Below are 13107 nucleotides of genomic sequence, written 5' to 3'. Positions count from 1 at the left end.
AGGAAGCCTGAATTGTACTCTACATATTGGTTTTACCCTAATTAAGTAAGTTAAAATATTGTAAGATTGCAATCAATCATATCTTGTTCTTAACAAGAAAGACCCCTGTACCTTCAAAACAAATTTGCCGCGGTGTCAAAAATTGTGTCAACTACTTTTATTGCTATCTGTAAGGAGTTTGAAATTTCAGTTTTGTGACAACCCTAGAAAAAACCTAGTCAGACATATATATTAAAATCCAAATGTTTACTAAATTAGGCTACCCACATCTTTATACAATTGCCAGGATAACGAGTTTCCAAGAAAATCAGGACACAGCTTACTGTAAAGATGTCTTTATGGATTTTTAGATCATTTGTGTTGGTCTATCACAGGAAATTCCACTAAAAATATATTGTAGTTTGTGGTTGTAATGTGGCAAAATGTAAAAAGAATCAAGGACAATAAATATTTTTGCAAGAAACTATAAATGCAGGATGCTGAAGAGATTTCCAAGCTATAGCAGAAACTGTGCAGCTACGCATTTTAATGAATCCATTAGGCTAGAATTTATCAGCATGAAATGATAAGATAAGCAGACACCGGAACAAAAACATTAAGTCTATCACTTTCATCACCAGCTGATGCTGTGATCTTCTCTCAGTCCTGCATCTTCCCGGAGGGAAAGCTGCAACACCGCATCTTTACTATTCTCGTCTGCCTCTAAGCGCCTGTACGGATCGCGATATTTCCTAAATCACCTGAAGGTAGCAACAGCATGCCACCCCACCTGTGCCATTCTGGAGGAGAGGCGCGGAGCGAACCACGGCTTCTACTGTAGCAGGGGACTATGTAGGATCACTGTGAGCGGATCGGAACGGAACAAGGAGGAACAAAGCTTCTTGCTGAACAGGAGGAGGGTCCGTCATGTGAAACAGTCAGGATTTATGTAAGGTCAACTTTAGAGGTGGGTAGTCCTAATGTCTTTTTCCCAATGAATTATTTTTATGAGACTTTTTAAACTTTGGACTTAGCAGCATCTTTCAAAGGTTGTTATAGTGCTTCTATCTGCTCCCCCCAAAACAGCGCACAAACACGCGCGCCGATCACGCACTCCCATACACTTGTAGACACACGCACGCGCATATAATACTTCATAAGCGGATGTTGACAGGTTGTCAAGCTGCGAACAGCGAAGGCTTTTCTTCAGGCGCACCAGCTGGATCCCCGTAGTCCGGACAAGAGCAGTGAGAGAGCGCCATCAGTCGCACAGCAGCTCCGTCCTGCGTGCATGCAAAGAGAAGGTGATCCAGTTCCCAGTGGATCTCCAAGTGACCGAAGGAGGCTGATGGGATCAGCGACTTAGTGCATCTCCCAGTACCTATAATAGGATAGTATACTCACTGCAGGACGCATTTTCAGCCTGACCCATGGATATGAGGGACAAACAAACATAAAAAAACAAATTAGCACTACAGCTGGGCTTCCTTATATACGCAACGTTTTTATTTTTTTATTTTTATTTTTTGCAATTAGCATGGTAGAAATAACTGACTGGTTGTTTTATAACAAGGATTATAAAATTGCAGTGTATGTAGTTAGATCTGAATGTGACTGCATGATGTATTGCATTAGAATATATTGAATTCATTTTGGACCGTACTGGACTCTACATAACATTTGCTTTAATTTAGCAAAATCTAAAACATTGAGCTGAAGTAAACAGTATGAAAAACCCTATTCTCAAAAATGTATTACTCCACCTAATAATCCTCCTCTGGCAAGCTTTGATTTACTGTTTAATTCGCAAATCACAGCTTTTCATCAAAGTAAGCAACACTTATATGCAATTAAATTTGCCCATGCTTTGATTGCCAAGAAGACAGGCACAAAGCGGGCTAGGTGAAGGTGGAGTTATCATTTATGATAGCAGCAAAACGCGGGCATGGTTTAGCTGTGTTTAGAGATGCATCAATCAGACTTTTCGTGGCCGATACCAATTTATGTTTTTTTTTTTTTTTAGGTCTGACATGTCGATTCAGTTTTTGACCGATTTCGTTTATTTATTTATTCAAAGAAATTTAAGGATTCACAATAATGCATCAAAACCATTGCCCTGAACCTTTATCTGACTTTGATTAACCTCAAAAAGTGCATAAAATTGCATGATGCTGGTGGTTGACCAAGAATGGTGAGAATTTTTACTTTTAATGCATTTAATGCATAAGTGTGAGTGACCACAGCCAGATAAGAAAAAAGTAGCTGATTCCAGTCTCTGACTGATTGGTTGGTGCATTTCTACCTGAACATAGCAAGAAGTCAATGCTGTCATAGAAAGAGTGGTCCGTTTTCGGAGCTTTATCCTAATTATCACAATTTGGCTATTTTAAAGCTTGAAAAAATTATTTATCCAAGTATTTTTTTAAATGGCTCACAATATACACATTTTAACAAATGCAATGTGTTAAATGCAATAGAAGTGTGTAAAAATTGATACATATTTTAAATCTGTTGTTACACGTTTGTAATAATAGTTGGAACCGAAAAAATATTCGTGGTAAAACAGAGCTGCCACAGCCAGGCGCCCGAGTCCAGCCTGGCGCTTTCCATGCCGCTGCCATCCCGGTAAGTAGATCCGGACGTGCGCAGCGCGGAGAGATATCGGTTAGATCCCGAGTGGAAGAGAGAAAGGAGAGCAGAGCAGCGAGTTAGTGAGCGTGGAAAAACAGAGCCTGCCGACTGGTGGCAGACGGAGTAACGGAGAGGAGAGAAGTCCACGTATTACCATGAGGAGATTTGGACTACAAAAACTTCATGCCAAACCTCCAAATCTTCGAGTTTATTAATAAGAGAGGTACGTTTTTTTTTTTTTATTCTAACACGCATTCCTTAATGGGCCACATTCGCATCTTTTTAAGCTGGGTAAAAGTTGAAGCTATTGTGTGCTGCGGACTGTGAAAGAAACCAAAAGCTGCAGCATGCTTTACAGAAGTTTGCTCTGAACAAAACAAACGATTTATTTCCACCTTTGAGATTATAGACTCACATCGGTCACTTTAAGGAAGGTTTATGCGTTGTTTAGTTCTGTGCTGTGGCTATTTTAAAGCAAATCTCTGCAAAGCGCTCGGCTGCCATCGTTTCAAGAAGTGAATGGAGTTGGGGGATGGGGTTTCAAATGAAAGACTCTCCAGGCACCTAACTTATTATCTTCAACTGTTAACTTTCTTTTCTTAACAAGAACAGGTAGAGTTTGCGTTGTGATGCATTCAAGCAGATGCTTTATATTTTATATTTTTTTGCCTAGAAATAATAAATAAGCTGTGTGTTTAATTTGAATTTTTCACAATGCGCTTCCTCAAGATGGTTCTTTTCATACCTGAAGGAAGTGTTTTGAGATTAAGGAGTGATTGGTCTTGTACCACGTCACTTATTAACCCTGCATACAGCCTTAATAACTAAACTCTGTCAGGCTCATATGTGACACGCCAAAAGTCTATATAATGTAGGTTTTTTTATTAGAACCATTCCTGCGCAGACATAGCAACCTCCTGCTTTTTATTTGTCTTTGTATGGACTCCCACACAGAGCCAGGAGGGAGGCTGGAAAGCGGTTGTAACAGTTTCTCAGCCGCCTCGGCGCAGATTGTTGACCGATTCAGGCTGTGCTTTTTTCCTAAAAGAATTGTACCTGGATTTATAATTTAGTTTTAAAGCAACATTCAGGCTGTTTTGTAAAACCAAACAAAGTATAGTTTATCACCTACAGAACAGAGCAATTGTCTCTATTTGTTTTTCCATTTTGTTGTAAATGAAAGAAATATAATATTCCTTCTCCACAACAAGCTTCCATGCACATATGATTCTAGTGACATCATAGAAGGTATATGGGAGCTGATCAGAGTTCGTTTTCTTTCTTCCTCTTAATCAAATTTATCCGTCGTGTGTTTATGTTGATTCTGTACTACTGCAGTGAAAGGCCAAACATCGTGTAACTTAAATGCAACTTGAACGTTCCAGAATCTACAATGAAACCAATGAAAACACTTCAGTATCCAGTTTTTATTGTCATTTTACATTTTATTAGTGAAAAATATATATACCATTTGTTTGTATCTTTAAAAATCAGAAATTATTAGAAATACTTTTATGTGTCTGTTGCATTTGAATTTCAGAATTTAAATCTATTAAATTAAAGCATTTTACCCCTTTTTTTCTATTGGCAATGATTTGCACACACTGGAGTTCAATTTAACGGTTCAAAAGCGTGCATGGTTGTTATCTTGGCAATGTGCTCATAATAGGTGCATTGCCAGCTCAGATCTGTCACCCGATTGGCTGCTCTGCTTCATTCTATTTCCACATGGAACCCATCAAGCCACTCACCAGCCTGGCCCACATTTGTTTAGGCTTTTAAGGCAGTCTGGTTTCTTGCAATTGTTTTCTTTAATTGTAATCCTTCTATCAGTTAATGCTAACATTATATTTTTTCTTATGTTGCTCTGTTCCAGGTGGCTCTGTGAAGACTACGGTACGATAATGGGGAAGCGATCAGTGGCACTGCTTGTACTGCTCCTGCAGCTCTACTCTGGCTGCACAGGAAGCCAAAGGTTTGCGAGGGCTGCCTCCATGCAGTTCACCCACTCTGTTTACAATGCCACCATATATGAGAACTCTGCTGCTAAGACCTACTTGGAAAGTCACACCAAGATGGGGATTTACGTCGCAAACCCAACGTGGGAGATACGGTACAAAATCATTTCTGGGGACAATGAAAACTTGTTCAAAGCTGAGGACTACTTGCTGGGAGATTTCAGTTTTTTGAGGATAAGGACCAAAGGAGGCAGCACTGCCATTCTCAACCGAGAGGTTAAAGACCACTATATGCTTACTGTCAAAGCTTCAGAGAGGAACACAAATTTGGAGTGTCGCTCAAGAGTGAAGGTGCAGGTACTGGACACCAATGATCTGAGGCCTCTCTTCTCACCAACGTCCTACAGCATCTCTCTGCCAGAGAACACGGCCATTCGCACAAGCGTGGCAAAGGTGACGGCAACTGATGCAGATATCGGTACGAACGGAGAGTACTACTACAGTTTCAGAGAGTGGACGGACATGTTTGCTGTTCATCCAACGAGCGGGGTGGTGACACTCACTGGCAAACTGGACTACTCCGAGACAAAGTTGTACGAGCTGGAGATACTGGCCGTAGACAGGGGCATGAAGTTGTACGGCAGCAGCGGCTTCAGCAGCATGGCCAAACTTACTGTGCGGGTAGAGCAGGCCAATGAGCATGCACCTGTGATCACCGCAGTAACCTTGGCACCCTCCGATGCAGATCATGACCCCACATATGCCATCGTGACAGTGGAGGACAAAGACCAGGGACCAAATGGAGAAATATCGTCACTGAGTGTTGTGGCTGGTGACCCGCTGCAGCAATTTAAAGCTGTGAGAAGCAGCCCTGGGAGCAAAGAGTATAAAATAAAAGCTGTTAAGGATGTAGACTGGGACAGCCAGCCATTTGGATACAACCTCACCTTACAGGCCAAGGACAAGGGCACCCCACCTCAGTTTTCATCTGCTAAACTGGTACACATCACCTCTGCGGAGTTCCAAAAGGGCCCTCCAGTATTTGAAAAAGCTGTCTACAGAGTCAATCTGAGTGAATTTGCCCCTCTTCACACACCTGTGGCTATGGTGACAGCTGTGCCAAGTTATCCCCTTCAGAAGTATGCCTTTAAACACAGCTCTGACAAGAATAGATTTAGCATTAATGCAGATACTGGTTTCATTAGCACAGCAGGACCCATCAATGCTGATATTTTCTCGCAATATGAGCTAGAGGTGATCACAACGGACAAAAAAGCAGCCACAAAAGTGATTGTTGATGTGATTGATGTGAATAACAATGTACCTGAGTTCCAGCAGACATCTTACAAGGCCAGTGTTGATGAGAACGTACCCACTGGGACCAGCGTTGTAACAGTGAGAGCCACTGATCTAGACAAAGGGGAGAATGGCTATGTGACCTACAGCATTACCAACCTCAGTCCTCAGCCCTTTGTCATTGACTACTTTTCTGGTGTCATTAGCATTGCAGAGGTTCTGGATTATGAACTCATGCCCAGGATTTACAATCTAAAAGTCCGGGCATCCGACTGGGGATCCCCTTTCCGAAGAGAAGTGGAGGCATCAGTTACCATCACTTTAAATAACCTGAATGACAATAAGCCTTTGTTTGAAAACATAGACTGTGAGGTCACTGTGCCAAGAGATCACGGGGTGGGAGAGCAGATTACAACAGCTTCTGCCATAGATGCTGATGAACTGCAGCTCGTGCGGTACTACATTAAATCTGGGAATGATCTTGATCTGTTTGAAATGAACCCAAACTCAGGTCTGCTGTCGCTGAAGCGCACACTGAGCGAAGGGGAAGCAGCTAAAGTGTCGTTTCATAGTTTACAAGTTGTAGCAACTGATGGTGAGCATGAGACACAGCCAATGAGTATGAACATAACTGTCATTACGGCACGCAAGCCCGTCCAGGTGAAATGTGTGGAAACCGGTGTTGCCACCATGCTGGCTGAGAAGCTACTCCAAGGAAGCAAAATCCATACCCAAACTGAGCCAGAAGATAACTTTGTAGACATTTACTCAGTCAATCGGTACTCCCCTCAGTTTGATGACTCTTTCCCAAGTTTTGTTGAAGTTAAAGAGGACCTCCCTGTTGGGGCTCGGATTGTCCATTTAGGTGCTACAGACCCAGACAATGGATTCAATGGGAAATTAGTGTATGTTATTTCAGGAGGAGACACAGAAAGCCGCTTTATCATTGACATGGAAAGTGGTTGGCTCTTGGTTTATTCTCCACTTGACCGTGAAACCATAGACCACTACACCCTCAACATTACTGTTTACGATCTCGGGATACCACAGAAATCCTCCTCACGTCTGTTGGATGTGAGAATCCTGGACGCCAATGATAACAGCCCTCAGTTTTTGCAGGGTTCCTACTCAGTTGAAATAAGTGAGAGCACACCAGTTGGGACGGAAATTATCCAGGTGGACTCGTCAGATAAGGATGAAGGGGATAATGGAATTGTCAAGTACTCAATTTTAGGAGGCACAGATCATTTTGTCATCAATGAACTAACCGGAGTAGTGACGGTGACAAAGCCGTTGGATCGGGAGCGCTATCCGTTTTATGTTTTAAAGATCGCAGCACGAGACCAGGCAGTGAGCGAGCCTCAGTTAGTGTCCACAGTGCCGCTTAAAATCACCCTGGAAGATGGGAACGATAATCCTCCTAAATTTGTTCCCCCTAATTACCGTGTGAAAGTGAGGGAGGACCTTCCTATTGGTACTGTAATCATGTGGCTAGAAGCACATGACCCTGACGTCGGGCCTTCCAGTCAAGTACGGTACAGCCTGATTGATAATGGAGAAGGACGTTTTGAAGTGGACAAACTCAGCGGAGCTCTTCGGATTGTCCAGAATCTGGACTATGAGACCAAACAGGTGTTTAACTTGACAGCAAAGGCTAAAGACAAAGGAAAGCCGATATCTTTGTCTACCACCTGCTTCATTGAGGTGGTGGTGGTGGATGTGAATGAGAACCTCCACAGGCCTTTCTTTCGGTCGTTTGTGGAAAAAGGAGTTATAAAAGAGGATGCCCTCATTGGGACTTCTGTGATAACAGTTTCAGCTGAAGATGAGGACTCAGGACAAGATGGAGAGATTCGGTACTCCATAAGGGATGGATCTGGCTTAGGAACCTTTTCCATTGATGAAGAAACTGGTGAGTTTCTGTATTATAACAATCTATGTGTAGTTGTTATTAACTCTAAAGAGGAATCCATTGTATTTGGACATGCACCAATCAGGGTTTTTACTGGCTGATCCCAATATCTTTCTTTCTTTGAAGTTTGAAACTGCTAATTCCAAAATTGGACCAATCTTTTTTACTCTTAACATAAATAATGAAATTAAAAAACTGTGTCCATTTAAGAATCCTCCACAACTGATCTGTCAATTTACGCTCCTTGTATCTCATTTTATTAAAGTAACAAAAGTGCATAAAGTTAAAGGGTGTTGGTTAATGCATTTAAGATAGAAATAAAGCTTGATATTTGGTTTGGTTGCATTTTATGAAAATTATAGAAATCAGACTTTTCTGTATTTCACCGGCCGATCCCCAATTAGAGCCGATCAAGAAAAACCTGCCATCTCTTACCTATTGATTGGTGCATCTTTCAATAAAGTTTAGAGTTTGGATAGCTATCTCTGATGCATTTTCCTGTTTGGAACTATGGTGTAAGGGTGTTTTTTTACAGGCTGGTTTTCTTATTCCAGTCATTTTTCCTTTTTGTGAAATAGCTGATGACGGGAACAGATGGTGCAGCTGTTTCTCAGACCTTTGTGGACAGTCCTGTCTAGTTACCTCGGTAGAAAAAAGATTTGGAGTGATTTCACATCCTCTTCTTAAACAACCAATCCAATCCTTCACAATACAGATAGTTTTGATTCAGATGTTTCCAGTCTGTGAAAAGCAGCTCTTAGTACACCATTTTTTATTAGTGTTGATTGCAAGGATTTTTGTGGATTTCTTATGTTGCAAAATATATGTTAATACATGCTCAGCTGTCTTTAATAATTTCAACAGCTGACTCAAATTAGCTCTAAATATTCAGCCTGGAATTCTAATACGACCCCTGATCACCCGAGTTAGAGATGGTGGATCACTTTAGCTGCCCTTGATTTTTGAATGTTGTTATTTCTCTCTTGGGGGTCTTAAAGTGGCTTTTTTCCCACTTTTAATTAAAGTTCTCTTTCTGCTATACATATTTAATATCTGAATGAGACAGTGAAACTTTATGTAAAATATATTGGCTTGGCACTTGCAAGCACACTGGTTCATCTCCAGAAGGAAACTAGAAAAAAGGAATTTATCAGTTGGCTGCTTTACCTGTTCAAGAGATGGTTTATACTTTCAGGTTAAATAAGATACATCTGAATAATTCAATAAATTGACAGGAAGTCTCTTCAGTGAATCTCTGTGGAAAAGACTTACCTAATAAATTCAGTATGAGTTGTTTACTCTAGGTTGTTTGTCAACTGTGACGTGTCTGTGATTGTTTCTGTGATTGTTCTAAGATATCTGATCTGAAATAAGATCTGGTTTATAAATATAGATACTGAGATATATAAAACTTGCACATTTGCTGGTTTTGTGTGAAGAAAAGATGTGTATGATTTATTATAAAATCTTTTCCTTCAAAATTAGATACTGTGGCATTTGTGCTATTGAATTACAGAGGAAATAATACTAATGTAAGTTTGGAAGGACTCACTTTTTCAGGCCTGATTGCCTCTTCGACATCTGACCAGCTTGGTGTGTGAGAGCATTTAGAGTAGGTGTTATAAAAAGAAGGGATTTTTGTATGGCACTTTTTTGCTTCAAGAAAAAGTTTTGTCATTAACGGCATGATGTTCTTCTGACTTGTGTGTGTCGCCAGAAATTAAATGCTATTGACCGATTCATAAGTGTAAAATCTTTAAAAAAAAAAAGTCGAGATACACCATCCAAAGATTTGTGACCGACCAGTTTTAGAAGATTCAAATTTTTCTTTTAGGAGCTGCAATATAAGCAGAACAGAAGACAAGCGTTGAGAATATTTTCCTGGTGTCAGCAGTTTTTATCATTTTATATGAAAACTAGATTCTACAACATCAGTGCTCGTATTCTGTTATAGGTGTGCTTACTGTAGTGTTTGGTTTTGCTAATTTTAGTGAACAAGAGAGAAATAAAAAATTTTCAGTTTTTGCTGTAAGAGAAGATCAAAGAAAACTTCACTGTTGTCAATCACTGGGCAACAGATTAGTGCTAGAAATACACGATAAAGTTGGTCGACTGGAATTAGCAAATTTTACGCTAGAATATCCTAGATTGGTAATCAACCCATGAGAAACTAAAAATCTGATATTTTTCTTTTCTGATCAGTGAACACACAACATTCAGGTCTAATAGATTGTATAAACAGCACTCTTCAGTGCAGACGTCACTGTATGCGCCACACAGAAATGTATGTATTTTAGCATCAGTTAATTGTTTGAAATGAATTTGGAAATGTTGCTAGCCTTTTGGGAATCTCAAAGTTAAGCCAAGGCTCTACTAACTTCACAAGGAAATCACGTTTATTAATGCTAATCACCCCATCCAAAATAGATGAAAAATGGTCAAAAGATCTCTGATTGGTGCATCTCTAATTAGTGCATAACTAAAGAAATAATCTAAATTCCAAAAGTATCTGATTGTCCTTTAATATGTGTAGGGCAAGTAAGTCCAATGGTCCTGTTAATTCAGGTTATTAGCCAACAAAATAAGCTTATTTGCTTTGTCCGGCTTTACTGACAAGTATTTAGGAGTGACTGTGCTTCCTGCTGTGCAGATTATTCATTCAGATGCTGCATGAAAGTACACCTTCTCTAGAATTGGGCTGTAATCAGTAATGGTTTTGGCAAGTTAAAGCTTTGTTTTTAAAAATACGGCATATTGCTGTGTTATATGTTGACTGGTTCCTAAAGATTTGAGGATGTTTACCACCAAACACAGAGAAATCAATTATCTGTAATCTTCCTTTTTCTGTTAGTTATCCTATCTTTGTGTACTACAATATAAATAATTTTCATATATGATTATAATTGCAGCCAAATTAAAACTGTAGGGAGATGGGTCCTTTAAATGTTCAGAACACCTTAACACAAAAATGACAAACATAATATTTTATCTACTGTTGAGTTTAATGAACCTATCACCATCCAATCAACATTTGAAACCTGTTACACATATGGTGTGATATTACAGACTGCATTGAAGCCAAACATACAATGTGTCTGGTTAACCTCTGCTTTACACTGTTGCATACGGGTGTCTGCTGCACATAAAAATCTGACTGCCTGCTTGTGAAAAAGAGTAGCAAAGCTGCCAGAATTATGATGGGATCTAATGCTATATGTGAGATTTAGTTGAACTGTTACCAAAATTTGCATATTTTATGTTACAAAATCATCTTAAAATTACCTTCTTATAATTAAGTCAATCTAAGCAGTTTTTAAATGATAACTTATGACAGATGTTTTATCATTTCTTTCATTCTCGTTGACTGTTGAAGTCCAAGCACTTTCGGGAGCCACAAGGCTACCACTAGTTGCCACATCTAACATCAAATCTGCAGCAAGGCACAAATACTGAGAACCAGGTTTTATAATTTACTTAATTTCAGAGGCCTTTATTAAGTGATTATCAAGAGGTGCAATAGTAAGCTTGTCTTGGGCTTGGTCCTGTTATTATGGTTTACATGTGAGGTCAGCAGACAACTAAGTGCAGCTGAGGTTGTGATGCCACTCCCATGACTTAACTAGATGAAGGGTGAGCTTTATGAAAGGAGACATATGTGTTTAGAATATAATGCTTCTAGCAATATATAAATAAATATGTATAAGTATATGCACCAAAATATACTGGGTCTTGCAGATGCATGTTGTGAATTTTTACCAGAATGGTTTAAAGTTAGAAAAAAGTGGTGTGAGCAAAATCTGCCAGAAACCAAACACCAGCTCTGAAATGTGTTTCTCAGCATGCAAAGAGGTGACAAAAGCTCCACATCGCAGTCTTCTTTCTCAGTGGAAAATCTTACAATCTAAAAGTTGTGGGTTTGATTCCAGCTTCCTGCTGTCACATGTTGATGTGTCCCTGGGCAGGGCAGTAAATCCCAAGTTGCCTACTAACCATTCAACGGGTTCTTTTACGTGGAGGTGTGTAATCTTACACCCATGCGTATGCATTTGTAAAGACAATTACTATGTTTGCGTTGCATTTGCGTTTTGTATAACCACTTACTAATCCCCTTTACCTTTCCTCTGATATCTATAATGCTTCCACATGAATAAAATACTCTCACTCTGTGTTGTGTCTAGCAGATCTGAAGACAGATAAAACATTTTTGCAACCCAATAGAATGAAGCATTCAAACCAGCAAGGACATAATTAATTTATTCGTTTAAGTGACTGTGATTAAAAATAGTAATTGTAGTCTTCAGAATATCTTGTTCTAATTTATATCAGCACATTTGAAGGAAACCCTCCATGCTTGCATTAACTTCTACCGGTTTCTTGCTGTCAGGCTGCTACGGGAGCCCATAGCAACTGTTTGTCCAGACATTCTCTCGGCTATTAAAAGCTCTGTGGTCACTGTATTGTTGCCATTTTAATTTAAACGTAGTCTTATCAAGGCTTCTTCCATTGCTGTACACCAAGTTTACATTCAAAGGCTTTTATTGCTATGTTTGCTTAAAGCCATTTTAAATCTCTGGGGACTAAACAGAAGTTTTTAATATCTTTAATCCCATTTATGCAGTTCCAATGGTTTCATCAACATTGCATGGCTTAATACTTATATTGAACTATACTGGTCTCCGATATTCTTGTAGGACTGACCTGACGATTCCAACTTTCAACATTTCTAAAAGTTTTATTCTAAGTATAAAAATGTGTTGCACATTATTTAATTGAGGTAAAAGTTTTGAATCTAACCGAAAATGAAGGAATTACAAGATTGCTCCTGTTCGTATGGCAAAGCACGTGTTCCTAACTTTAATCTGATTTTTATGAAAGGCTGATACGTTTATAGACCACAAAGGAAGGGTGTCATTTTCATGCATTTCATAAGCAGGTAAAAAAAAAATGCCAACTATCAGAATGAATCAAGGGGAAATGGTCTGATTCGGATCTCTGGCCAGTTGATTGATGCATTGATGAGTTTTGATGCATTTAACAATTAGATATAAAAAACATAAGATTTTTAGCATCCGCCTACCAATCACCAGTCAGAACTGATAAGGGAATCTTCTCTGGACACTGACTTGCAATACATAATTAGGAATTTTGCTGAGTATTACTAGTACAGAAATTCTGTTTTTGTGCAATAACTACTACATAACGATAAGTACAATAATTAAGTACAGTTTTAGTTTTTAACCTTAATTTAGTTTGAATCTGTTTTGTCTCTTCTACTTATAGTTTTGCAGTTGTAACACAAGCAATTTCTCTCCAGGATAATAAAAGTTCTTT

The 13107-nt window shown here is 39.3% G+C and overlaps 1 protein-coding gene across 8 annotated transcripts in view; it reads left to right on the top strand.

Moving 5' to 3' along the window:
- Positions 1-2698: 2698 nt before the first annotated feature.
- fat1a (FAT atypical cadherin 1a) overlaps positions 2699-13107 on the top strand; it is a 112059-nt gene continuing 101650 nt past the window's right edge. For all 8 annotated transcript variants that reach the window (XR_007038166.1, XR_007038167.1, XM_047364570.1 and 5 more), the window contains exons 1-2: positions 2699-2833; positions 4487-7776. Coding sequence is in view for 6 of the 8 variants with exons in the window: in XM_047364570.1 (XP_047220526.1) it covers positions 4515-7776 (3262 nt within the window). In the remaining 2 variants the exon portion in view is untranslated. The remainder of the gene's footprint in view (positions 2834-4486; positions 7777-13107) is intronic.

This window comes from Girardinichthys multiradiatus, chromosome 5 (genome assembly GCF_021462225.1).
Source record: "Girardinichthys multiradiatus isolate DD_20200921_A chromosome 5, DD_fGirMul_XY1, whole genome shotgun sequence".
In the NCBI taxonomy this organism is placed as follows: Eukaryota; Metazoa; Chordata; class Actinopteri; order Cyprinodontiformes; family Goodeidae; genus Girardinichthys; species Girardinichthys multiradiatus.
The sequence above is the reverse complement of the archived record's forward strand: the minus strand, read 5'-3'. Positions and strand labels throughout refer to the sequence as shown.